This window comes from Sander lucioperca, chromosome 7, assembly GCF_008315115.2.
Source record: "Sander lucioperca isolate FBNREF2018 chromosome 7, SLUC_FBN_1.2, whole genome shotgun sequence".
In the NCBI taxonomy this organism is placed as follows: domain Eukaryota; kingdom Metazoa; phylum Chordata; class Actinopteri; order Perciformes; family Percidae; genus Sander; species Sander lucioperca.
The window spans coordinates 42,604,498-42,630,351 of NC_050179.1; the positions used below are offsets into that span (position 1 = coordinate 42,604,498).

The 25,854-nt window shown below is 41.7% G+C and overlaps 1 protein-coding gene and 1 long non-coding RNA gene across 7 annotated transcripts in view; one reads left to right on the plus strand and one right to left on the minus strand.

Moving 5' to 3' along the window:
- ckap5 (cytoskeleton associated protein 5) overlaps positions 1 to 25,854 on the minus strand; it is a 50,827-nt gene that overhangs the window by 1,983 nt on the left and 22,990 nt on the right. For 3 of the 6 annotated variants that reach the window (XM_031297832.2, XM_036002683.1, XM_036002684.1), the window contains 26 exons: positions 25,650 to 25,744; positions 25,248 to 25,431; positions 24,434 to 24,603; positions 23,576 to 23,750; positions 20,301 to 20,414; positions 19,628 to 19,756; positions 19,263 to 19,457; positions 18,970 to 19,096; positions 18,312 to 18,394; positions 17,827 to 17,931; positions 16,953 to 17,075; positions 14,415 to 14,564; positions 14,121 to 14,324; positions 13,902 to 14,037; positions 13,567 to 13,760; positions 13,291 to 13,463; positions 11,887 to 11,910; positions 7,375 to 7,548; positions 7,052 to 7,172; positions 5,674 to 5,853; positions 4,102 to 4,289; positions 1,940 to 2,012; positions 1,633 to 1,821; positions 1,010 to 1,147; positions 736 to 819; positions 29 to 188 (listed from right to left, as the gene is read on the minus strand). In XM_031297832.2, coding sequence (XP_031153692.1) covers positions 29 to 188; positions 736 to 819; positions 1,010 to 1,147; positions 1,633 to 1,821; positions 1,940 to 2,012; positions 4,102 to 4,289; positions 5,674 to 5,853; positions 7,052 to 7,172; positions 7,375 to 7,548; positions 11,887 to 11,910; positions 13,291 to 13,463; positions 13,567 to 13,760; positions 13,902 to 14,037; positions 14,121 to 14,324; positions 14,415 to 14,564; positions 16,953 to 17,075; positions 17,827 to 17,931; positions 18,312 to 18,394; positions 18,970 to 19,096; positions 19,263 to 19,457; positions 19,628 to 19,756; positions 20,301 to 20,414; positions 23,576 to 23,750; positions 24,434 to 24,603; positions 25,248 to 25,431; positions 25,650 to 25,744 — 3,688 coding nt within the window. The remainder of the gene's footprint in view (positions 1 to 28; positions 189 to 735; positions 820 to 1,009; positions 1,148 to 1,632; positions 1,822 to 1,939; positions 2,013 to 4,101; positions 4,290 to 5,673; positions 5,854 to 7,051; positions 7,173 to 7,374; positions 7,549 to 11,886; positions 11,911 to 13,290; positions 13,464 to 13,566; positions 13,761 to 13,901; positions 14,038 to 14,120; positions 14,325 to 14,414; positions 14,565 to 16,952; positions 17,076 to 17,826; positions 17,932 to 18,311; positions 18,395 to 18,969; positions 19,097 to 19,262; positions 19,458 to 19,627; positions 19,757 to 20,300; positions 20,415 to 23,575; positions 23,751 to 24,433; positions 24,604 to 25,247; positions 25,432 to 25,649; positions 25,745 to 25,854) is intronic. The other 3 variants (XM_036002685.1, XM_031297833.2, XM_036002686.1) reach the window with 2 other exon arrangements.
- On the plus strand, positions 9,124 to 9,605 carry LOC116048656. Its single transcript, XR_004104713.1, has 2 exons — positions 9,124 to 9,266; positions 9,441 to 9,605. It is a non-coding gene; the product is annotated as an uncharacterized LOC116048656 (long non-coding RNA).

The following is a 25,854-nucleotide window of genomic DNA, read 5'->3' on the forward strand; positions in this document are numbered from 1 at the left end:
ACAGCACAGTGACAGCTTCCAGTTGTACCTGCGGAGGTCTGGGTGCGGGCCTTGCCCTCTCTTTCAGACTCGATCATACGAAGGCCTCGCTCAACGTAGCTCTGGAAGAACTGGGATGTGTTTTTGAGATAGGGCTTCAGGTCTGCATCCGAGTACTTCTGTTTGTACTCGTACAACTCCGTCAAACCCTGAGTAGAAGATTGGACATATTACTGAAACATTCCTAAATGTTTTCCAAGCACATTGTCATAAACATTTAGTCTGTAAAGGTGAAAAAACAAAACAAAAAAAAAAAAAAAAAACAATTTAATGCAAACATTCCTTTCAAGTAGGGCTGGGCAATAAATCAATATTATATTGATATATGAGGCTAGATATTGTCTTACATTTTGGATATCGTAATATGGCATAATTGTTGCCTTTCCTGCTTTTAAAGGCTGCATTACAGTAAAGTGATGTCATTTTCTGAACTCACCAGACTGTTCTGTTATTTGCTTTTTTGCCCACTTAGTCATTATAGCCGCTATTACTGATGATTACTTATCAAACATCTCATTGCATAAATTTGTTGGGAAAGCGCCAATTGTCAACCCTACAATATCGCCGCAATATCGGTATTTGGTCAAAAATATCGCAGTATTTGATTTTCTCCACATCGCCCAGCTCTACTTTCAAGTTTTGAAACGGCAACAAATGGTACATTTAGAATGCTTTTAAGAATGGAGCTGAGCTGACCTCTTTAGCGTTCTCCTTGGAGCCGATCTTCTTGAAGATCTCAGACAGAATGTCACTGACCTTTGCCTTTGACATCCGATCCTCCTGGGAACAAAACACAAAGGACAGAGTCACGTTACATCAGTAACCACAATTGTGCATCAGAATTCATTTAGATACTCGGTCATCCTGACGAGCTACTGAGTCTGTGTAAAATCTTGACTTTTTCCCTTGACAAAACCTAATAAAATGGCCACTAAAATGTGTGTTGTGTATTTAGTTATGTGTTGCTCACCGTTCGCAGACCAGTCTTCTCGTTGCCACGGTCACTCTTGAGTCCTGATAGGTTTCCAGAGTGTTTGACCACCCGCCTCAGATGGGCCTCCAACTCTGACTCATTACGATTCTCTATCATTGATAGGTGGTCTAGGATCTGTTTATCAATGCATTGATAAAATAAATGGTAATAGAAAACTCAATTATAGGTAACACAGCAGAACTATATGATTTAAAAAGGTGCAGTAGGTAAGACTTATAAAACTAACTTTCTGTCATATTTGCTGAAACTGACCCTATGTTCGAGTAGAACTACATGAAGCAGGTGATTAAAAAAAAAAAAAAAAATCTGGCTCCTCTGGCACCACCTACAGCCTGTAGTGCGATTTGCAAAATTTCCACAGCTCCCTGTTCAGATGCACCAATCAGGGCCGGGGGGGGGTCTAACTGTGTGTCAATCACTGCTCATGCACACGCATTCATTCTCCCTTGTGGGGGGAGGGGCTTAGGAGACCGTTTTGGGCTTTAGCAGGAAGGGAGGAGTCACTGAGAAGTTGTCGATGTTCAAATTTTTTGGCTAAGTCCTGGATCTTCACAATCCTACCTACGGCACCTTTAATACATTTTGTGAGTGGGTCTTACCTCGGCCCCCTTGAGCTTGCACAGTGTGTGTAGCAGAGTCTTGAGGGTTCTGTGGGGGACGTCGCCCTTGAGCTGCTTGAGTTTCTCTTTGGGACAGACCTTCATGAAGTTGTGGACGTCCAGCAAGATCCGATCCAGGTTTATGCTGTCGATGGTCTCTGGGAGAAAGCGGATGATCCTCCACAGACACTGAACAAACAAGCAAGCACAGGAGAGTCAGTTTGAGGTATATGATACGGCCCGTTAATGGACAGCAGGGTCAGTATGAGAAGGATGTTGTTTGGCCCTCTGTGGCGACACTCCTTACCTTCATGATGAGCTCAGAGAACATGGTAGGGGCTGTCGTGACTAAACTGTCCTGGAGCAAAACCAGCAGAGCACTACAGAGAGGCAGGAAGAGAAGGAGTCAAATAAACAGGTGGGGAAAAAAAAAAACTAACAGTAGTTTTCTTTGTCAGCAGTTACCAGCTATTTCTAATTAAATCACACATATTGGTAATAAACAACTAAACACTGATGCAAAATGAAGCACAACACAGTGGTAATTTGCCGTTAAGAACCATTTCTTACTTTAAAAAGGAAATATGTTTTGCACTGTACACATAATACACATATGGTGTTGTCGGCATATGATAATACAGGAGATTTTAAAAAAGAAGCAGCTTTTTTTTTCCTGCTCTGGATTTTGTGTTACGATTCAGAGATCCAGGACTCCTTAACTCCTTCAATGGTGTTTTTGATGATAATGAAGTAAAGAAACAAGATTTAGATTTTGGGACGGTTTACATACATTTCGGGATAGTTTAAATTTGTTTTTCGGCACAGTGGTGAAAAGAGACAGCCTGTCCAGGGCTCCTGAACAGGGTGTCTTATTAAAAGGACAATTCCGGCGCAAAACGAACCTAGGGGTTATTAACAGATGTGTACCCACTCTGTCGCTCTCTGGGACATGTTTTCATGCTAATCGAATGAGTTTGGAGTTTGAAATACGATAGCGCAGACCGCTGATTAGCTTACAACGGTAGTATTCGGGGCACAGGGAACGTAAAAACAAATCGCTATTTAAACCACTAAAAAGGCTCAAAATATCACCAAACTTCAACGGTAGCATAATGACGGTCCCAACATGTTAACCGAAGCATTGAGAGAGCAGAGCTGCGGGAGCTCCATGAAAGGGCTACGAGAGAGAGCTACCGGTAGTCAATGCCGCAACACAGCCTCGTACTTCGGGAAACTGGTGGTGTACCTGCGGACATTGTGAAGCTATGGCCACCGAACAGGAGTGTCTGTGTTGCACGGAGTGGGACCTGTTGCGTCGCGATGCCCAAGAGACGCAGTGTTTTGTACAGTCTGAAGATTTCCCCTCTCTGATAAACAGGGCTATACTTGAAACTTTTTCAGCGACCCAGACCGGAGGGACCAGATGGACAGTTATCTACTGAGCAAGTACACTAGACAAGTTCTGCAGATTGTGATTATTTCAGATATACTGAGCAAATTGCTTTTGATTTTAGTTTGCATCGCCAGCTGTAAGTCATGACTGGTTTCCAAGACGGCGGCGGCATGTAAACATGAACGCGAGTGTCTTTATAATCTATCTTTTCAATCAACTGTCTGTACACTTACAGTTTAAGTTCTCAATGCTTCGGTTAACATTTAGGGACCCTCATTATACTACCGTTGAAGTTTGGTGATATTTTGATCTTTGATCAAGAATTAGATTTTTAGTGGTATAAATAGTGATTTGTTTTTACGTTCCCTGTGCCCCGAATTCTAGCGTTGTAAGCTAATCAGCGGTCCGCACTAGCTTCTTTCAAGCTCCAAACTCATTCGATTAGCATGAAAACATGTCACAGAGAGCGACAGAGTGGGTAGATATCTGTTAATAACCCCTAGGTTTGTTTTGCGCCGGAATTGTCCTTTAAAATAAAATGCTACATCAAACTACATGAACTATTTACAAAATGAAGAAGGATTAAAAAAGGCCTCTCTCTATATTAAGCCTAATTCAAAAACAGGCCTGGGTCTCTCAGAAGTTGAGGTAAACAAAAGCCGCCGTTTGAGAAATTAAAAGGCTACCAGTGGCGTTTCTGACCTCTAGTGGCGCAAAAGATATTTTTTTTCTATGAGTGGGTCCAGGTTTAGTTTATCGTGTGCGCACACGAGGGCACACATGCACGCGGGTAACGCAATAAACAGTCATGATGAGACACAGGTGAGATATGCCAAGATATGTAGCAATGCGCCTGCCTGTTAGTAACGATGCAGGATTTAAAATACTTAAACATTTGCAGAGCCAATTCTTTCTTCAATATACATATTTGTGTGGAATCCAATCATTATGTCGGAGTCAATTGGGTTACAGGTGTCCTACAGATCCAGCAATATTGAATAAATACATGAAATACAGTATTGGGCTTTTGGAATAGGTACATGACTGTATGGAATTTTATTTCGATGTGAACTAACCTGATCACGTTGGTCTGGTCAGACTTCTCCAGCACTCTGGTTACCAGCATGTTGACGGATCTGATGACCTGCTGTCCATCTTCTATGTCCTCCACTCTGGCATCCAGCATCAGTGTTATCAAACCGTGCATTAGGTCCTTCAACACACCCATAGATGCCTCTCTGGCTAAGGACTCCATAGAGAACAACTAATAGAAAGGGAGGAGGAAAGATGTTAGTGTCTCATCATCCTCAAGCATCGGGTATAGTCGAGCGCGACCCTGTGCGCGGGCCGCCGTAGATGGCGCGCACGCTACGAGCATGCACGGAGAGGTTTATGCTCAACACATTGTTCGTTGCAATATTCTCCGAAACACCAGAGGGCGTACGGACAAAATAATCTGTAAATAAGCAACAATTAGTAAAGAAGAGACCGGAAGTAAAGCAAAGCTGCCTGCAACAGCAGTAAACACATCCATGATAAACACTGACGTACCGCGAAGCATTACATTGATCTACTCTAATCATTAACATGACTGTCGTTTATCTCCAAATCGAAATGACTGTCTGCCTGTAACGCTGTTAACACTTTCCACGAAGCCGTTTTTTTGTTTTTTTTTAGCTTTGACAAAACGATCTTTCATGTATTTCCACACTCTCCAGCAAAATGTTCTTTTCCCAACATGGTGTCTCTCTCTGACCACATACAGTATTTAAGGCTGTTTGACTCTCTGTGGTCTGTACACAGGGTTTCTGCAGGTTTTACCAAGTTAAAATTAAGACTTTTTAAGAGCATTATGAATGAAATTTAAGACCTATATCACGACGATAAATCCTGAAACATCGTCTGAAATGTTTTTTTTTCAAGCCAAGTATCGCTAAGCTTGCACTTCCCCATAGCTGAAGAATAAAATCCGTTTTGTGTCTGTGGTACACTCCGATAGAGTCTCGCAATAATAACACAAAAGCTGATTGGCCGCGATATAAGTTGCATGTTGGTCTCATTTGTAGTCGTAATACAGCAAAATTATATTTTGAATAGTGAAAGAAAGAACTACAACACAGAATCAAAAAAAAAAACAGAAAAACATTCTAAAGCGCTGTGGGAGCATGTCAATGAGCATTAGAGGTAGCGTTCCATGGAAGTAGGAAATTAAGACCGGTTAAAGGTTGTAAGGGTGTTTTTTCATAGGCGCTAGGGGAGAGCGAGATGACCACCATTCAACCCGAAAAAAAGTCATATAACCATTCCAGTGACTCCGAAGCTGTTCAGTTAAGGTAAATTAAGCTAAAAAACAAAACAAAAAAACTGCATAGTTCCCCTTTAAGACTTTTTAAGGCCTTAAATTTGGATTTTGAAATTTTAGACTTTTCAAAACCCTGCGGAAACCCTGATACATGAAGAAACATACAGATGTTTGTAGAGACGAACCTGCTCTTCCCAGCCGACCGTGTTGAGTTGAAGGCGCAGCGCGCGTAGTACCAAAAATGATTCAGAGGTTTGGAACTACAGCCGCGGTTATGTCATTTTATTGCCGTTACGGACATATCATGTTAGCGTATGTAGCAGAGTAGTGGCAGGCAGTGACTCACAGATAGCATGTTTCCTATGATGCAGCTGTACAGTTTGATGATGTCCCTCTTGTCCAGCCGGTCGTCAGCCATGTGCGTGCTGTAGATGAGCCTCAGCTGCATAAAGGTAGCGATGAGGAACTGATCGATATGTCCAGACATGACTTCTGCTTTGTCCTCCTGCCGCAACACCTCGTCGATCTGCGGGGACAAAACGCACACACTTTTGATCTCACCCCAAAGAAGCTATAATGGATATTTTATTATATATAACATATTTATATAATAATGTGACAATAAGAACGGGGTCGCTTGTAGTGATGAACATACAGTTATCTCTACATTCTGAAGCTCCCCTTGGCTTTACGGAACTTTATAGTGAGTGTCAGCTCATTGTTTAGCTGTCCAGCCTGCATAACTGCATTTTAGTCGTTTTTATCCTTTATAGCTTTAGTCCAGTTTTAGTCAACGAAAAGGCATTGCATTTTAGTCAACCTTTAATCAAAATGTTTTCTCTCTTAATTTTGTCAGCTATTTTTTTTTTTAAATTTAGCCTTAGTCCTGTGACCCCTGGTAGAGTATACAGTATGGCTGCAGTATAGGTCATATATACACCGCACCCTCAATGTTAGCGGATGGGACTTAAAAAAAGTATACGTCAAACAAAATTTTACCAAAGATGGTTTCTGTCATTTTAGGTATTCCTTATCTTGGTGATGTTTGTTAAAGTGCTTTAATATCAAGCTTTCAAGTTCACATATTCAAGTTTCGGATAAGTTTGGTTTTTATTAATTATTTGATGCTATAAAAATGGGAAGAAGAAGAACACAACGGACAACTTCCGTGTCCGTAAGTCCGTAGTAATACTGAATTCCTGTAAACAAGTAACGTTGTGTAGATTTCTCACATTAGCAGTAAATCATGTATTAAGTTTTAACCACACTATACTTTAACATGTTCTTAAGTTTTTAAACTTAACATGAAGTGCTTTTTTTAAGTGTCTGAACAAAAACTTCACAACAGGCATTTTACATTTGGAAAATAATCTCGTCAGTGCTCTACTCTCAGGTGACAAACTTTAGAGTCACTGTTTCTAAATGACCTCAAACATATCTTAATAATGTATCTGCTGACCTTCCTTATCGCTTATTTGGCCAACATTTACACCAATACCGATATATCTGTGATAAGCATGCCAAGCCAGTCTTACGTAATGGCCGAGGCTTGATTGGCAGGTGTCTTAAGTTGTGGTGGGTCCAGCTTGCTTCACCTAGGTCACCCTTTGACAATGTTGTTTTCTAGCTCTAGCAACTGTCATAACGGCAGCGAGCAGTAAACGCAAATCCAACCTTTTATCAGTGATGTCACAGACGCACTCGTTGTTGTCATGTTTTCATACCTGTGCCAGTGCCTGTATGCTGTTGTTAATGTCACCGCTAGCCACCTGAGAGATGACAAAGTTGATGGTGGAGGACGTGCTGTTGTGGAGGTCATCAAAGTGTGGAGAGATTGCGCGCATCCTTTGAACACAAAAACACAGACATTTCCTTTAGTGATTAATGTTGCTTGTCTTTTTTGTTTAACTTTCTATCTTGGACTGCATACGTAAGAAAGAAAGATGCTTAATTGGTCAATCAACACAACGCAATTCTACAACGCAAGACAAAAGCTTCAGTGTTTGCTAGATTTTATTAGTCTGGTTGTGGTTCAGAGTGTGTTTACTTGGGTTCAGGGATCATGATGGGCTCCAGCAGTTCGTCCAGCTTGTGTTGGACGAGGTCCGGCAGCTCACACACTCTGTTCTGGTCCATTTCAATCATGTCCAGGTCCAGCTGAAACTCCTTGGGGATGGACGGGTGGGAGGACTCGCTGTGCTGGGCGTTCTGACGGGCTTGGCTGAGGAGTGGACAGGACAGGACAGTATATTTAGTCCAGTGTATTATCGATCAGTGCCTTTTAGTTCCAGTCCTGACTGACTTATTATTTTGAGAATCCATGACAGTATGTGGATGTATCCAGTAAGTCTAATGTCAATGTATTCAGGTCAATAAGGAGGATAAAATGTTTGACTTACAATCAGTGACTCTCAAATGACATAACACTTTTATAAACAATCAAATTGTTATAAAGCATAATTTCCCCTTTTTAGGTTAAAAAAAAAAACATACAATTGAGTTTAAAACAACTTCAAAATAGTCAAACATTTGGATGAAAATATATGTTTGAATGAATTAACCTATCCAAATTATAGTTGGACTGTCAGGACTGGAGCTGATCAGCACTGATCTAAAACCAACATTGAGCATTTCTATCCTTTAGAAAGGAGGGGGAAACACTAAAAAGCAAGATTTAACAATCTTTTTTTGAGATTATAAATTACACAATTTGGATTTAAAAGTTCAGCCGAATTCTCTTGCCCAACCATGACGTAGTCAGATGCTCTGTCCTTCCAGCAGAGACACAGAGAGTCTAACAGTAGCTGTTCATTACTGGTTAGCTCGGACTACCAGCTCTATGTCGCTCTCAATATCCCACTGACAAAGGAAGGAAAGGAATGGCAAAGGAAGCCGTCATGTCGCTGTTTTCTGCCCCATTCTTCTCTTTTAGCCGCGTCGAACAGTCTACCTTATCAGTCATATTGTACACAACTGTCAGACTGATTGTAGCACAGAATTATTCGGTATTCAGCAACACTGCAATGCCACGCATGCACAGTCTTTGAAGTTCATTTGAGCTGGTGGTGGGGAAGATGATGCGGTACAAACTGTTGTGCATCACGGAAAAAACACCACACATCCTCTTAAAGACCTGCTTGTCAACCAGCACTTTCAGTCAGAGACTAATCCAGCTCCGCTGTGACAAGGATCGCTACAGGATCTCGTTCCTGCCAGCAGCTCCCTATACAACAAGTCCCCTCTGTGTCAGGATCAACCATGCAGAACTTTTTTTTTTTAAATAATTTTTTGGGGCATTTTAGGCCTTTATTACATTAGGACAGCTGAAGACGGGAAAGGGGAAGAGAGGGGGAATGACATGGGGGTGGAATTGAACCCACGGCCGCTGAGCTAAGGACTGAGCCTCTGTACATGGGGCGCATGCTCAACCAGGTGAGCTAGTCAGGCCCCCCCCCATGCAGAACTTTAAGCCCGAATATAATTTAAAACAGGTGAGTTGAAAAAAGAAAAAAAAAAAAAAAAATACCGTTATCACGCTTATGTTATCATTAGTCAGTTCTTGTTTTTTATCTGGATGGTGAGTTATAAGAGCTCAACGGAAACAGCTAATGGTAAAGTTAGCTTCCATTCAGCTGTTATAAACTTATAATCTCATTTATTGTCATTAATGAGACAATCTTCAAGAAACAGGACCGATTGGCAAAGTTATCAATGCTGTTAGCATGGTGGCTAACACTAATGTTACTCCGTTTATGATATATCGTGTTGGTTGTGCTTTCAAACATGCCACCAGTGTGCTAACCATGCACTTTTAACCTACACTTGTTAGATAATGTTTCATAACAGGGTTCTTTGTTGATTTGGGTTTGTTGCTGTGTGCTTGTGGTTTCAAAATAAATGTGAACAAAGCGGTGTGCCAGAACTGCAATGCGCCATGACGTAGTTGACCGTTTATCGGTGTTTTAAGCCCCCAACGTCTCCTTCAAGGCAGCGCTGCCTGGAAGGCACTAGGATTAGGCAATGGTTATGGTTAGGGTTATGGTTAGGTGCCTTGAAGTCAACGGCCGCAGCGCTGCCTGGAAGGAGATGTTTGGGGCTTAAAACACCATCAAGCTAGTTGACCCTTTTAGGCTAATGTTGGAAATCCCTCTAGTGGACAGAACGTATAACAACCACATGCTGATAGTAGCATTGGCAATGCATTAGTCTTGCAATGCCAGACCTCCACAGCGCGGCGGAGGAGGGTCTGGCTAGTCCACACAGCATTCCGGGATGGGAAAAAAAATAAAATAAAAAACGTGCTCCGGTTTATTGGCATTTCTTTAAAACAATCACAATCATCTTGTGTGTGATGACAAAGTGCCGGATGCAGGTATGGTGACTCTGCAAAATAGCCTCGGGAAGGAAAATAGCCTGGTGGAACACGTGCACGTAGGGAGGCGAGCGCTGGAATTAAAATGGCTGTCGAGCGTGTGATGAGAATTTTGCTCTTCAAAAAAAAAAAAAAAGATAAAAATAATTTGAATGTCGGTTCTAGCTTGTTTCCCGAATCGACCGGAGTTTAGAATGCCAACACAAAGAAAGTGGAAGCTGAGGGATATCCGGCCAGTTCTAGTCATGTCAAATGCATGCTTGCTCTCACTGAATGTTGACAGTGACACCCATAAACTAGCCGCGCTTCAGTAGGTTAACTAGCTAATGTTAGCATAGTGAGCCATGGCCAAAGTTGCTAGAGCTAGACAGACAATGAGCCTGGTTTTCTGGCCCTGCAGTGACACCGTCTCCGTTTGATTGGTAAAAAGGTGCTCTGTTAAGACTAATCAAAGTAAAACTGCTGATAAAGAAGGCTGGAGAATCACTGTAATGACAGTAATGGAAGTAGTTGGAGGTGTTGTTACTATTAGAATGTTTCACTACAGTATAGTAAGAGAGGTATACCTGTACATAGGGCTGGGCAATATATCAACATTATATTGATAGCTTGATATGAGACTAGATATCGTCTTAGATTTTAGATATCGTAGTATTGTGCTGTGGCATAAGTGTTGTATTTTCCTGGTTTTAAGTTGGCATTACAGTTGTAGCATATATGAAAGTGATGTAATTTTCTGAACTTCCCAGACTGTTCTATCATTTGCCTTTACCAACTTAGTCATTATATCCACATTATTGATGATTATCAAAAATCACAGTCAACCCTACAATATCAAAATCAAGATATTTGGTGAAAATGAATGGGACGTTTGATTTTCTCCCCATCACCCAGCCCTACCTGCACAACTCTGCAAAGGACTTAACTTGAAAAAAATAAAATAAAAATGTTGTCCACTGATACAACACATTTTGAGCATACTGACTCACTAAGACAACCACATAATAAATAAATAAATAAATAGCTATGTTTTTAGATGGATCAAAAGCTATGTATATGCCTCGCTGTGAATCTAGTTGGGTGCATAGTAGTCTCGCTTTACCAGACCATCCACAGTTGCGGAGCGGAGGAAGGTCTGGCTAGTCCACACAGCATTCCGGGATTGGAGAAAAACGTGCTCTGCTTTATTGGCATTTCTTTAAACCAATCACAATCGTCATGGGCGGCGCTAAACTCTGCACGGAGCCGCTGTAAAATAGCGTCGGGAAGGAACTTGTTTTGGTGGAACGTGTACGTTCAAAAGTTGTTTTAGTCGTGCGAAAGAAAACTCAGATTGGACTGATAGTCTAGCTAGCTGTCTCAATATACCTAGCAGAGATCTGAGGAGCAGTCAACCATAGTCCTCATATATCCACCGGAGTTTAAAATTCCAAAACAAAGAAAGCGGAAGGAAACGGACATTGGTGAAAATACATGCATCCGGCAGAATTTCCTCCGGCACCTGAGCAATCCCAGCAGTGGAACGTCGAGGATATAGACTAGGTGCATAGTGACCCATCACGATTGGTTACTGAGATTTATAAGAATATTTGATTGATAGGAAAGGCTCATTACCAGTGTTTTGACTTATAGTCCTTTTGTTTCGTAAATACAGATTTCACACCATAGAACCAACCTAAATTGTTGATTACAAAAGGGTTAAAAAAAAAAATTAAAAAAAAAAAAATTAAAAAAAATGTGGCCATTAACAAGCGACAGATTGTATTTGCAACTGTCAAACAGCAGACTTTTTTTTTTTTTTCAGAATGCTAACTTTCCGTGTATTTGCAGCTGGCAAAATTGTATAAGACCAAGCAGAGGACAGTTCATTTCGATTCCAGGTACAGTATACACAACATTCATAAGTAAGACAAAGGAGTGACTGGGGAAGACGAATGCACCACATTTAAAAGTGACAGCAGGACATTTTGAACAATAGTCAGGTGCTTTACCTACCATGTGACCGAGGGGAGCAAGAATTGATCCTCATTCCCAACCATGTGAAGAAGCACGACTAATACTCAAATGTCACCGCAAATGTCTGTTCATTAGTCTTATGAATGATGAGTTTTAGATTGCATTCAGAGGGGAGTTTTTACAATAACAACACGTAGAAAAGAGGGGCGAGGAGGCGGAAGAGGTACTCACATCCTATAAGTGCGATACATTAATCTGTTCCGGAACAGAAGGTAGGCAGAGCAGAGGAAATCACACAGGAAGAAAGATAACGGGTTAAGAGACAGACTGGCAGCCGGCCCACCAGCCAGCCAAGGACGCATACACACCGAGGTTGGTTTCACAGACACAGTGGACAGGTTTTTTTTTTGTGCCAATTTTCCTTAAAATAAGTATCTGTGAGAGCAACCCAACATGCAATGATCAAAACACAACAAGAAGAGAATGAAAGATTAGTTGCAAGCAGAACACAAAACATTCAAAAGATTTATGGCATGAATCTAACTACAGTCCTCAGCTATAGAAGTCTGTTATGTGTTGAAATGAAAAACTGCTGGAAAAGTTGTGTTTTAGTACATTCAAGACATTTCCATGTCCCACTACAGTACAAGAAGACTTTTCATTTGGAAAAAGTTTACTTAATTTGGAGGCATGCTACGGTCTTCTGCCTGTAAAAGAATAATTGACTCTGTTACCTACAACAGTGTAAGACACTGGTCTTTTAAAATAAAACCGACTGTGGACCAAGTTGTTTTCTTCACCCAACCAGTTGGTGCAGTGTATGTTGGTTGGAAGTTGACCGTTCAATCTAACAACTGCCTTCATGTGTTACAAAAACTGATGGCAATGCGCTTACAAAGACATGCGTTTTCACTTTGAAGAAGTCTTTTTGTATTGATCAATGTCTAAAAACCTAATTATGCCCACTGTGATTGAATGTTGTAATATAAACATGAAAAAGGAGTGTAGAAGAGCCAATATCTTTTATAAAAAAGGCACTGCAACAACAGTTATAACGGGTCAGATGACAGTTTAGAAAGACTGCTTTGCACTTACTGTTTGGAGAAACGATTTTGTCACTTAAATGTGGCTAAATATGTTGACAGAACATCCATCTTTTACAAAGTGCATCAAAATAAATCTGTAAATCACAGGGCCACCTTCACCCTGGCCAGGGCCTTTTCAAGCCAACCTACCACAGGCCGCCATGACCCAACGAGATGAATATGCCAACTTGAAATCCAATAATTTCTGTTTGGCGTAGGACTATTCTTAAATAAAAACGCTTTAAAAACAAACAGAGATTTAAAGATGTCGGACTTCAACAGAGGATCCTGGTCAAGAAACGGCAATTACTGGATAACTGAAACCCTGCCTCGTATATCGAATGAATGATGTTGATCTATTACATCTATTTAGAATGCAACTGACATATTTTCAACAATGTTTTTTGGAAATGAACGCGTCGCTCATGCACTGAATTTTAGTTCTTCAATAGGATACATTTTGTGGTGAGCAAGTATTATTGGCTTACTCACTAGTTTTCATTCAGCTGAGGTTAACATACCCAGCAGCCCTGAGTCACAGGGGACCTACTTGAGTTTGTTGGGGTCGTCCTGTAAAGGCTTGCGGAGGAATGTGGCGTTGGGGTTAGTTGGGTGCTCTTTCTGAGACCTCTCTGTCGCACTCGGCTTGGCAGGAGCTGCAACAGTCTTCTTGGCTGAACGCTTGATTCTCTCCTCCAGCATGCTCATGTCTTTCTCCGACAACTAGAAAGGTTGGGGAATAATGTTAAAATTCTACAGAATATGTTTTGGGGTCTAGGCTTATGACACCCTACAAAGTAGGACAATTATATCATCTCTATCTTACATTTCCTATTAGTTTGTAGACTTGGTCCCCACAGACGTTGTAGACAGCCACCACAGTGTTCAGGGCAGCGTTGCGGACAGATGTGTCTCTGTCACCGATGTGAATGGCAATCTCCTTCAGAGATTTAGCTGGAGTCGGCTGACATACATTCATTCCGTAGCCCTCTATCAAACAACCCAACTCCTCCAGACATTCTGAGGAAAGGGGAGGAAACCACAGAAACAATGTTGATCAATGCAACAATCATTGTCAACAACAATAATTGTCTTCCAATACGGTTTGGACAGAGATTGGTGCAGCTTACGACAGTTGGCTCGCTGTCTGTAGATACCTACCAGCTCTCTGTTTCGAGTTCTTGGACTTGGTTCCATCCATGAGGAAGGGGAAGACCTTGGATGCTGGGTAAACCTTACACAGCATGGTCAGTATGGCCCGAACATCTTTGCGAACCACATCCTTTGGCTCTCCCACCTAAAGAAGGGAAGAGGAAAAACTGAGCAAAAAAAGCATTACAGTGGTCTTCTTTTATCACTCTGAGTGCAATGTGCGCTCACCTTGAGTATGAGGTAGGGGACAAAGGAGTTGGCCTCGTACTCAGTCAAATGGTAGTTCTCTCTGTTCAGCATGGCAAACATGAGCTTTAGATACTCCAGCACCTTCATCAGGACTGTGGTGTTGGTGTCAAAGAACCGCAGGGTGAACCATTTCAGAATCAGGTCCAGACAGCCAATGGTGGCGTCGCTCTCGCTCTCCAACCGCTGTCGAACACAAAACGCACATTCAGACTTTTTGGTAACGAAACAAGCCTACTCCTAATTCGCAATTTGGCGTTTTAGACCAACCACTACCTCAATCATGACTCCTATAGCCTTGACGTGTCTCTGGAAGTCAAAGTGAAAGAGCTCATCCTGCAGCCACTTAGCAAAGCAGGTGGACATCTGAGTTTTCAGCTGCTCCAAATATTCATCTCGAGGGGTGGTGAAGTTCCATTTCAAAATCTACAAGAGAAACATTTAGTCAAATTGAAGTCAACAGTATTTATGGGGAGTTTTGTGTGATAGACAATAGGACTGCATGATATATGAAGAAAATGTGCGATATGCGATAACGTTGTTGAATATTGCGATACTATTACTTGCGATAAATAAACATATTAAAGTGTACTCAGTTGTGCCGCTTTCAGTATTCTGCTAAAATACAACAAACTGCTTGTTGAATTTAAAACAAATGAAAGGATATCATTTCAAGCAGTATTGCACACCGTCACTTTATTGTCTTATATGTGCCAATGCATAGTGGCACAATCTTATCAATATAATGTCATATTTGTTTAGTATCGGTTTAAAATCAAATACATTTCCGACTTTCTTTTATTGAACAAATTGAACATTGAATTGAATATAAAAGGGAGCACTAAAAAAAGAACTACCGTCTCGGAGTGTCTTTTGCGATATGTCGCAGCCTTTCTCGATGTGTTTATTGCACCAGTTCATATTGCGATGACGATAAAAAAAAAAAAAACAATATATTGTGCAGCCCTAATAGACAATTTCAGTAAGTCGACCAAGTTCCCAGTTTAGGACGACTTTTTGACTTTCCAGGAAGGGGGCGTGCCTACTGTCAAATCCACACTGGTATGGTAATTTGTGGTATGCTTGGGGTTCCTGTTTTCTTGTTAATTGATAGATATTTTGTTTTAATAACACCCAACCGTATTACTGATTTTGTTTCTCTTCAATACACCTTACCAACAATTATGAGAAATATTAATGGCCACCGCCCAGTTACAGCTGCAGAGCACCCACCTCACACTAAACTCCTAAAAACATCCTACATGGCAGGTTTCTGCTCACCGCTCTGTCAGCTGAGGAGTCAGTCGCTCTGAACCAGCAGTAGAGGAGTTTGTACTGACGTCTGGTTAAAAAGTGCTTTAGCGGACTTTGCTAACATTCAGCACCAGTGCAGATACCCAACTGACCAAAAAACATTATGCTGTCAGAATGGGACTTCATTAAAAAGGTGAACTAAATATAGGAACACCTCTCACTCTAACACAATTCAACAGCATCACAAAACTACATGGCACTACACTCTCCAAAATGACCATGAAGTCGAATCAACTGCTCTCTAAAACAGATCCAACAAAAACTGAACTTCATGAAGGTAGGATTTATGGCAGGGATTTTCTATTGGTTAAAGCTGAGTAGACCTAATAAACTGGCAAGTGAGTGCATATGGTTCTGTCAGGAGAAAGACACATTTTTCTGAGCACAATAGTGTAATATGTAGATTTTTCAGTGCACGTTTTGCCCAATGCGTATTGACTGTGCCTTGTTAAAGAAGTATCTACCGCTGGGAAGAGGGTCCTTTCACATTTGTATATAACTGGGTTGTCTATGCAGGGCATGGGCAAATAATTGATGCTACATGAATAGAGAAAATCAGAAAAGGGGCTGCGATATTCCCTTTGGCTTAAAGGGTATCCCGCTGGTGGGTGACATAATGAAGCATGTCAAGCTTGTCTGTACTGAGACAGAATGGCAGCCAGTTGGTAACACACAATCTTGTATGACAGTTACACGCTAAGGTGAAATGTGTTTCTGAAAGCATTTTAGGCAAGAAATAGACAATGCAGTAACAGCCTCGGTTTTCGCAATACTGAAATACGTTTCTGAAAACATTTTAGGCTAGAAATAGGCAATGCAGTAGCAGCCTCCGATTTTAGCAATACAGGAAACAGTATGGCGCCCACTTCCTGTTTACAACCTATCCCATTTCAGGTCGTTTCCCAAACCGTACACTAAAATATGTTTCTGAAAAATGTTTAGGCAAGAAATAATACAGGAAGTGAATCTGCACTGTCTAGTTTTACATTTTATTTTGGGTTCGGTCTGAGTTTGAGAAAGAGAGAGAGGGGCGGCTGTCTCTCTCGATCCGCTTTCATACTCGTGTCCGTATGTGGAAGTGCAGTCTGTAATTCAAGCAACAGGCCCAAGAGCCAGCAGCAATGACACGTTTTGCTCTGAGTAGGGAGGTCTGGGCACTGGTAAAATAGATGGATAGATGGGAAGATAGATCATTTACACATACTACCAACATTACTGTGATAACAAAGTTGGTTGAATACCGGCACTAAGTATGGTAATACAAGCTGTGGCCAAAGACTTTTGTGTGGTTCCATTTTATCAGTTTTTCCCTTTACCGTACCAGATTGTTTTCCTGTTAGTTAGCAGAGTAAAAACAATTTTACAGCATTAACAATAAGCTAATACCCAAAGGAACAAATTATGTCTCCTCCAGTTCCAGTTAACCTCTCAGATATACAGTATGTAACTGCTGCTGCACTGAGATCATCATCCTGACATGTTTTTCAGCCAGTCCGATACCTTCAGTTGCTTCTCGTCCTTGATCCTCTGTTCCTTAGCATTGGCGATGAGGATGAAGATCGGCCCGGACCTATCTTCATCATCCTTCTGGCTTTTGGCTGCAGGCTTCTTACCAGCTGCACCCTGAGAGGGAGGAAACATCACAGTGTGAGGGAGAGTGGGTGAACCAATGTGCTCTGTCCGTGGATGTGTACTTAGGATCGTGTGTAATGAGGTTTACTCATGGGCTTTTTGTTTCTGATTTGGATAACATAATAATAATAATAATAATAATAATAGCTGCGTGTAGGTGACAGACAGTAGAAACAGGAGACAAAGGGGTGTTATGCTGAAAAGATCTCAGTGCAGGTTAACACATAAAACAGAGTGCAGAAACACTGACGTGACACCATTCCCAAACATGAGACACACGTTTAGAAACACACATTCGTGCAGTGGAAACCTTCCAAGTGACCTCTCGGTTTGTGCTTCCTTTCTGTAAGCATGCATGTACTTTTTTGACTTGTCTCATGTCAGCACATTTTTAAATGTTAAAAGCCTAAAAAAACGGATTTAGGCTCCGATTTCACCTAACAACTGCATGCCCATGTGCATCGATTAAACCGTTGTACATGTTCAGTGACAATATTAGTGATTAGAGAGACACAGGATTAGACTGAGCCAAGATCCGACTGGGTCAAGGCAGAGAAAAGCTGGACAGGGTTTAACATCTGTCAGGCTAACAAAGTGTCCGCTGAGAATCTCTGACCACGGCTGCGCTACTTGTGTACTCTAGAGCCCACAGCTGGCTTTAATAAGTAGCAGCATAGTAGAGATGAAGTGTAAAGACATTCTGGACTGAGTTTCATTACAAGGACACCTGCAACACATCTACCTGTTGACTGCTAGCAGCAGCCTTCCCTTTGCTGGGGAGCTTTTTACTAGCATTACTGTCCTTGTCCTTGGAGGAAGGGGCAGGTTCCTCGGGAGGGGAGGAAGGCTGGTTGAGTAGAAAAACCACATGATATTTTAATTTCACTGTCATGAGATGACCAAATGGTGTGCATAGACAAAAAAACAAAAAAAAACTTAACAGGAGTGACATCAACGGAAGTGCAAATGGTGAATGTTTGACTATTTATATATATATATATATGGTGGGGTCAGACTGGACGCATTCAAAACTGAATACGTCTCTCTCCTTTCTTTGTTGAAGTAAATGGGGAGCAAAATCTGGTCGCACCCTAAATCCAGTTCTACTTAGGCTAGACGGCCATTAAAACATTTATTAGGCAGTACAAAGAGTAACAATATCAAAACGTCTCTGTTCCTGTGTGCACACTGCAAAACAAAAACAGATGTTGATCCAGAAAGACATACCTTCTTTCCGGCCACTCCTCCCCGGACCTTCTTAACTTCAGGTTTATTGTCAACAACGTCCTCACTAGCCGGCTGCCTGGAGGCTGCAGAGGAGATGAGATGCATGTGTCAAATTTTCTCAAGTGTAGGAATACAATGTATTCAAATAACTACTGAGGAGACTATCAAAACATTCAACATCACACTTACTGCATTTGCATTGTAAATGGCTGCATTTATATGGCGCTTTACAACTTGGCTCTCATTCACCTATTCACACACAAAGTCACGCACTAAGCTACCATGCAAGGCACTGGCTATACCAACAGGAGCAATTTGGTGTTCAGAGGTTTGCCCATGTGAACAGGAGGAGCCATGAATAAAGCTACGGTCAGTCACCAGCAGCTGAATATAAGACACTTGCGAATTTAACCTGAATGTTTTGTACATTGATCTTTTCAAATTAAAAATAGCCAGGTCAGATTAAAGGATGGGTTTTCTTTTGTTGAAGTTTAGCGATTACAGTTATTTTCCAAATGGGAACCAGATCCAAAATGTCATTAGCTATCAGACCCAGCCCTACTTTATATTATGTGTAAAACTACCACACAGTAGCACATCTGTCTTAATGTGAAAGCATGGCTGTAATAATTTGTAATCATTGTAAAGTCATACAAACCTGAAGCAGCTCTGCTTGGCTCTGCAGAGCCTTTTCCCCCTCCATTTTTGGCTGGAGGAGCAGGTTTAGCTGGCATCACAGCTCTGGCCTTTTCCAACATAGCTAACACCTGATCCTTAGAGGCAGACTGCAGGGAGATGGGGAGAGAGAGAGAGAGAGAGAGACATTAATTATTGTGGACAAGACAGCTATGAATCACTGCCTGGGGTCAGGCATCGAAAATGTTATATGTTCTATTAAAATGTATGTGCTCTTTGCTAGCCAAAAGCACAATATAAAATCGGGTTCAGTACTTTGAGTTTCCCAGCCGCCTTTTCCATCTTGTCGTAGCCCAGGTGCATCATGAAGGTAGGCAGGGCATCCTGAGCTTTCTTCCTCACATCTCCGTTTCTGTCCTCCAGACAGGCATAGAGATGAGGGACACACAGCATCAGGTCCCCAGGGACTGTCCTCAGGGTCGGCAACTTCTCTGCTAACCAGCCTAGGAGCTGTGTGACGAAGAGAGTGTGTTATGGCAAAACACGCGTCTCTGATTTGCATTGTGCGTACTATGATTTGGCTCAGGAATGTGTATGGCTCTTTTCTGTATAATAATAAGCGGAATGCCACATTTTCCACCATGAACAAGACAGTGACGAGTATATGTATCTCTGTGTACCTCCTGTCTTAGGAAAGGATTCTCTTTTTTGAGCTCCTCTGACAGGTCTTCTCCTTCCAGCCACTCCTTCATCCCAGTCTGCTCCACCCAGGCCTGGAGAGTGGTCATGGCAGCCGCCCTTACATTAGGCTGCAGAGGAACAGAGAGGCATGTCCATCATCACCACACAGTCAGGGACGTGACAGTGTCTCCAGAGCAACATGTTTCCATCTTCTCTCACCTCTTCAGATTTATTGTACTCTTTTCATCATATACAGTATGTACATTTTCAAAACGCATATCACAATAGTTATTCGATTTTTAAGATGGACATCTTCCTTTGATTTATTCTGTATCGGTATGCTCTACCTGTGCCGTAGATTTCTCATTTATAAGTGTAAAATTGCAAATTGCTGTCATTTAGTGTTGTTCTGCCATATTTAATGCCCCCCACACTTTGTTTTTTGGATCTTAGCGTTTCTTTCTTCAAACTCAATTTGAAACGTTCCTGTAACTTCATGAAATGATTGGCGCAAAGTATTGTAAAAAATTATCAAAAAGGTGTTTGTAAGGGCTTGTTTCGGTGGTAAAGGCTCGATTGCAGATACTACATTGCCATTGCTGTTGAACGTGGAAAGACGTGTGTGTTACTGTGGGTGTTTGTGTTTCTGATGTGAGTGTATGTGTCCAGTACCTTGCTGTCTCCCAGCACAGTGACAATAGGGATTCCAAGTGCCTTAACATGCTGCTTCAGTCCAGGTCCCATGGCTGTAGACAGCTGCTGCAGGAGAGTCAGGGCCTGCTGGACCTGGAAAGCACAAACATAAAGGTCATTTTAAATTACATTTTAATATCCTATTATTGTGCAAAGTTGTTCTTAAATCCGTCTGTAGAGTAGAACCACCACAATCACTTTGGCTTTGCTCCAATTTTGACTTGCCAATTCAGAGCGCTGCTATTTTGCTACTTTCAACTTCGCGGTTCTCTAAAATTTGACAGTTTGACCATGTAGCATTTATGTGTAGCAAAATCATTTCAAATAGGATAAGATGAAGCAAAAACTAATATAGGTTTACAGAAAAGTCAATATAATGTTTTACTCAGTTGTTGAGGACTCATCTAAACAAAGCTAATGGGGAAAACCAATGGAGGTTTCAAAGTAACTGCATGTGAAAATGGTAGTAAAAAGAGTCTCAACCAAATGAAAGTGAAATGTAAGTGACAATATGTATGTATATATATATATATATATATATATATATATATATATATATATATATATATATATATATATATATATATATATATATATATATATATATATATATATATATATATCTCTCTCTTTCATTTCAACTGTCTACATATGTTTAATGTTAAACAAAACTGTGCTGGTTAAAAGTAATTTGCGGTGCAGTGACAGCCACTTGTACTAACGTACGGTACGCAACGTCATCTTAGACCTCACAATGCCATGTGTTTCTCACTCCCGCTAAGTTATTGTTCATAAGATGTGACATGAGTGACACATGCGGGTAGGCCAAGGCGAGAAGAGGGAGATTAGCTAACGTTAGCCAACATATTTATATTAAAAAAAAAAGTCACATTCGAATAGTAATTTCGAATTATATTTGAATTTCGGCATTGGTTCCAACAGCCCTAACTTACACACACTTACACACAGTGACTTCCGACTTGACTTGGAAAAGAGTTCAGACTCAACTCGGACCTGAAATGCGAGAGTCGTAAACAATCTTTATTTTTAAGGAAACGTCTGATGATCCTAATGTTATTCACCTCCCTGCGTAACCTACCTACGTAACACGTAATACGTTACGATCTGCTGTGTGCTGCCACACGTGAAAGAGGACAACAAACATGTCGACCGCACCGGCAGCTGCTGTGCCGTTCATCAGAAGCTCTGGCTTCCAAAACTTCAGACAACAAGGCCTAAACAAAAGAAGCGCTGAATGCAAAATATGTGGTATCAAAATAAAGGACTCTGGCTCAACCACATCTAATTTGACCAAACATGTTTAGCTCAGCATTGGCCATCTAACGTTACCTTGCTTCTTGCTTTAGCTACAACCTACGGAGGTAAACTCTGACTGTTGGCTAGATGTTACGAAAAGATGAATGAGCGTTTTTTTTTTTTTTTTTTTGCCAAAATTGTGATAGTAGATTTCCGTAATAATTTACGTCCTACTGGCTGCAATGCTTTGAATTCCTTATATATAGCATTCCGTGTTCTAAGCAGCCTGAATGGAACGCAATATAACCATGAGAGACTTGAGACTTGACCTAGACTCCAGCTCAGAAACTTGTGAGCATCTCTGGTACTAGCCAGATCCGAGGCCTGTACTATGAAGCAAGATTTGGCGTTAACGAGGTAACTTCAAGTTCAACCCAGGGTTTTGTGTATCACAACGGTGGATCACTTGATTCTGGGTTAAATTGCCATGGTTACTTATGCTGAACACCTAACCTGCTCGGGAGCAGGTTATGTTTGAGATTGGAGATCATCCGGTGTAAAAGCACCGCCTACTGACCAATCAATACTCGGTTGATAACGGCGTCTCCATTCTTAGAAGATCTAATGGAGCTCGGTGCATGGAGAGAGAGAGAGGGGCGCTCATGAAAGTTAACATTTAGAGACCAACAACCCCGTTAACATTCCCTGATGGGTATTTTTATGAAAAATATAGATTTTCAGCGGGGGGAATTACGTATAGGCTATTTGTCGGCTTCTTGAGCCGTGTGTTGCCAATGCGCACATCGGTTTGAATTATGTTTTTATATTTTTTATTTGCTCTCACGATCGCTTCCCACTGCCAGGGTTGCAACTGAAATAATAGCCTAAAGCAACGACAGTTTATGGAAAGCACAAGCGTAATTATGGTCAGATCTTGTGCCTGACTGATGGGGAAGTGATATTGGTAAGCGTTGTGATTTACGCATTTACAGCGTCGGCTATTTTTTTGCCAGCTTTCCTCCTGTTTTAGGAAGCAGCGACTGTATTGCGTTTTGCCTGTAAAACCGTGTCGGTGTTCTTCATATTTATGTAGAATCATAGTTTTCTCTTCTTATGTAAAATATGCGGCTCTGGTAGAGGTTTGCGATTGATCGTGCTGCGCAAACACCACCTCTTTTATGTGAACGCGCGCATTGCTGGATTGGGAAACCCAGGTTTGATTGAACTAGTTGTTAACCACCGTCGTGACACAGGTTATGCAGGACCGCGGTTGTTAAGGTTAGTGAAGCAGGGTAAAATTATAGGATAAAAAGGTGGAATAAATCCAGGGCATGATGATCTTGATTTGTAGTACAGGCCTCTGCTCTCTTAAGGCAGTTACACACCAACCAGACAGCCGACCGTTGGCAGAAAAGGCAGTTGGACTGATCAGTCTCCCCGAGTTGGTCAAAAAAGTGCCTCGGAAGACACCAAAGAGACGAGACGTATTATGTCTCCATAACAGCAGGCGGCGCTAATCTGTATTGTAGCCCAAAAAATTAAAACCGGCAGCTGATTGGACGAACGCGTCACATGGGTCTGGCTGCTGCTTCCGGATTTTGGATTTTTCAACCGGCCATTACTGGCGACTCATTCAGATTACGATCTCATATATCATATTGTACTAAAATATTTCACCGAAATGTGTTTCTGAAAACATTTTAAGCGAGAAATAGGCCATGCAGTTGTTGAATCTGTCTTCATTTCAGATCGACAAAGGTCAGTTTAAAAGATTTGTCAGATTTTGAGAGGCTTAGTCACGCTCATTCCGCTTGCCATTTCCGGGTGAGTCCCGACTGCCCTGTCTCCGACTGAGCATGTCAGGTCGGCCAAAATGAAGGCAGACAGCTCCTCCAACGGACGGCGGCACGAAACACACTGAACAGACTCGAGTCACTGACCTCGCCAGACTGTCCAACGGCCGATTATCAGCCTGGTGTGTAACTGCCATTACTAACCAGGATCTTGTTGGAGTCGCCGAGTCGTCCTTTCAGGGCCATAGGCAGGTCTCCGATGTTGGCGGTGATGAACTTTGCCTCGGAGATGATGGCTGCAGCCTCGTCCAGGCCCTCCTTCCTGATTTTCCAGTTCTTATCTCCGATTTTAGACACCAGATCACATGTAATTTTGTCACTAAAAGACAGGAGGGAAGAGAGACAAACAAGAGGGAGTGAAAACGGGTACTATATTTCAGAGTGACTGTAACAGCAAGCAAAATAAATAGTGTCTTCCAACTTGAGTAAAATAAACAGAAACAGAAAATGTTAATGTACATATACTCGGTGGGTAGTACAAATGGCATAACAAACTTAGTTATTGTAATGGACCAGCTTAAATAAGCACCGAGCACTTGAGAACCACGTTACTAATGATTCCTTTGTTGAAATGTTTTTATGCGTAACTACCTTAGGTGCAAGTGTACTAATAGTGGCGTCACCATAGACTAAAATAATAAATGTAGCATCAGTGACGTCACCCTTTGGTTTGTGGACTACCATTTGGAAGCCTCGAGTTTGACAACTTGGCCGTCGCCGTCTCGGTTTTTTGAAACCGGACGTGACGATTTTTGGTGGAGCTGGGGAGGATGACGCCAAGCCAGTGTTGCCTATGGTAGCAATGACCCTGCACTAAGCTAAACGCTAAAGAGAAAAAAAAGTTGCTGATTTTCAACCGGCTGAAGCGAGCCACCCAGCAGAGTTTTGCCGAAGGGTAAACACAGACATCCGGATACTTGCACCATTTATCGAAGTTTAATCTTGTTTTATCAGTGCGGGTTGACTGAGAGGCTGTGTCCTACAAGGTCACTGTTTGGTTACCCGATATCTGTTCTGGGCAGTAGGTCCATGATGTCCTGTCCTCCTCCTCCTCCTCCTCCTCCTCCTCCTCCTCCTCCATCTTCTTCTGGCTCCTCTCCTTCATCACCCTCCTCCACAGCCCCTGACTTCTTGGTAAATCTTATTGGAGCTGGTGGAGACTGGCCCTGCATCTGTGCGGGAGATACACATAGAAATAGAAGTCTTATTTTCCTTTGTCGTGTCTCATTTACATGCACATTGTTGTCAGGATAACCAACTGGTAAGTGTTGTGGAATTTCCATCTTATGAACTCATGCTATGTAAGTTGAGACAATGGTACCCAGGTGTCATTCAGGTCAGTGTCCAACATAACCTCATAAACTTTCCAGGCAGAGGAAAACTTCAACTTTGTGCCTCCATAGGGAGGCGGAGCAGCTGTGTGATAAGACCGTGCTGTTCACCCTGTCAAGGCCATAGAGAAAGTAAACACACAACACATTTTGTCTGTGCTGAGATATTTGAGCGCCCGCAATATCTTTGTTTACCTTAAAGGTTCAGCTAAACTTAATGCCTCCAGCATGAGCTCATGCCTCCAGCATGAACTGATACACCTTCAGAAGTTGGAATGGCACCCACACTGTACTGTGTGCTCCTAAATTCTCCTCAATTGGGAATTCATTAAATTTTCCAGTGTAATTCATCAAAGTCTCTTGAATCATCTTCACATATGTGAAATTGAGTATTTTCCTTAACAGTAAGGTTTTTTTTTTTTGCAATTTTCTTTACCAAGTGTGTGTGTGTCTTGTACTCTGTGATCCACCCAGAAAGTCCTTACCTTCTCAAACTCAGCATCTATCTGTGAGAGGAGAGCAGGCTTCTCATCTTCAAAGAACATGCGAAGAGGCGCTCCCATGTAGAGGTACATGACTCCCAGCAGGGTGATGGCAGACGTCCGAACAGCAGGGTTAGTCGCTCCCAGAGCGGTTTTCACGTTGTTGATGAAACCCTTCACATTGATACTGGAGAGAGGGGAGGTCAAAGGTCAACAAATACCCTTTGTTAAGGTGTAGTGACACATTTTGTCTGTTTTCATGGCCAAAACACTTTCAAATGTTATAATTTAAAAGAAAAAGAAAAATTTATCTGAATTGTTTAAAAATGCAGGTTAGTTATTATAAAAAATACATTTTTTCAATGGTTTGATATAATGAGCATCAAAATAGGAGCAGTAATTTACCCAGCAAAGCCAAATTCCCTCATGGCATTAGCCAGCCAGTTGAGAGTCTCTGCCTGGTTTTTGGGGTTCTTCTGTGCAAACGCCATAGACACAACCTAAGAAAAAAATACAGCAGTGTAAATACAGCAATCCATCATCATGAACATCTACCGGCCCGTTGATCACTCCTATATAAATTGTATTTTCAAGTTCTAGTTTGGCAACT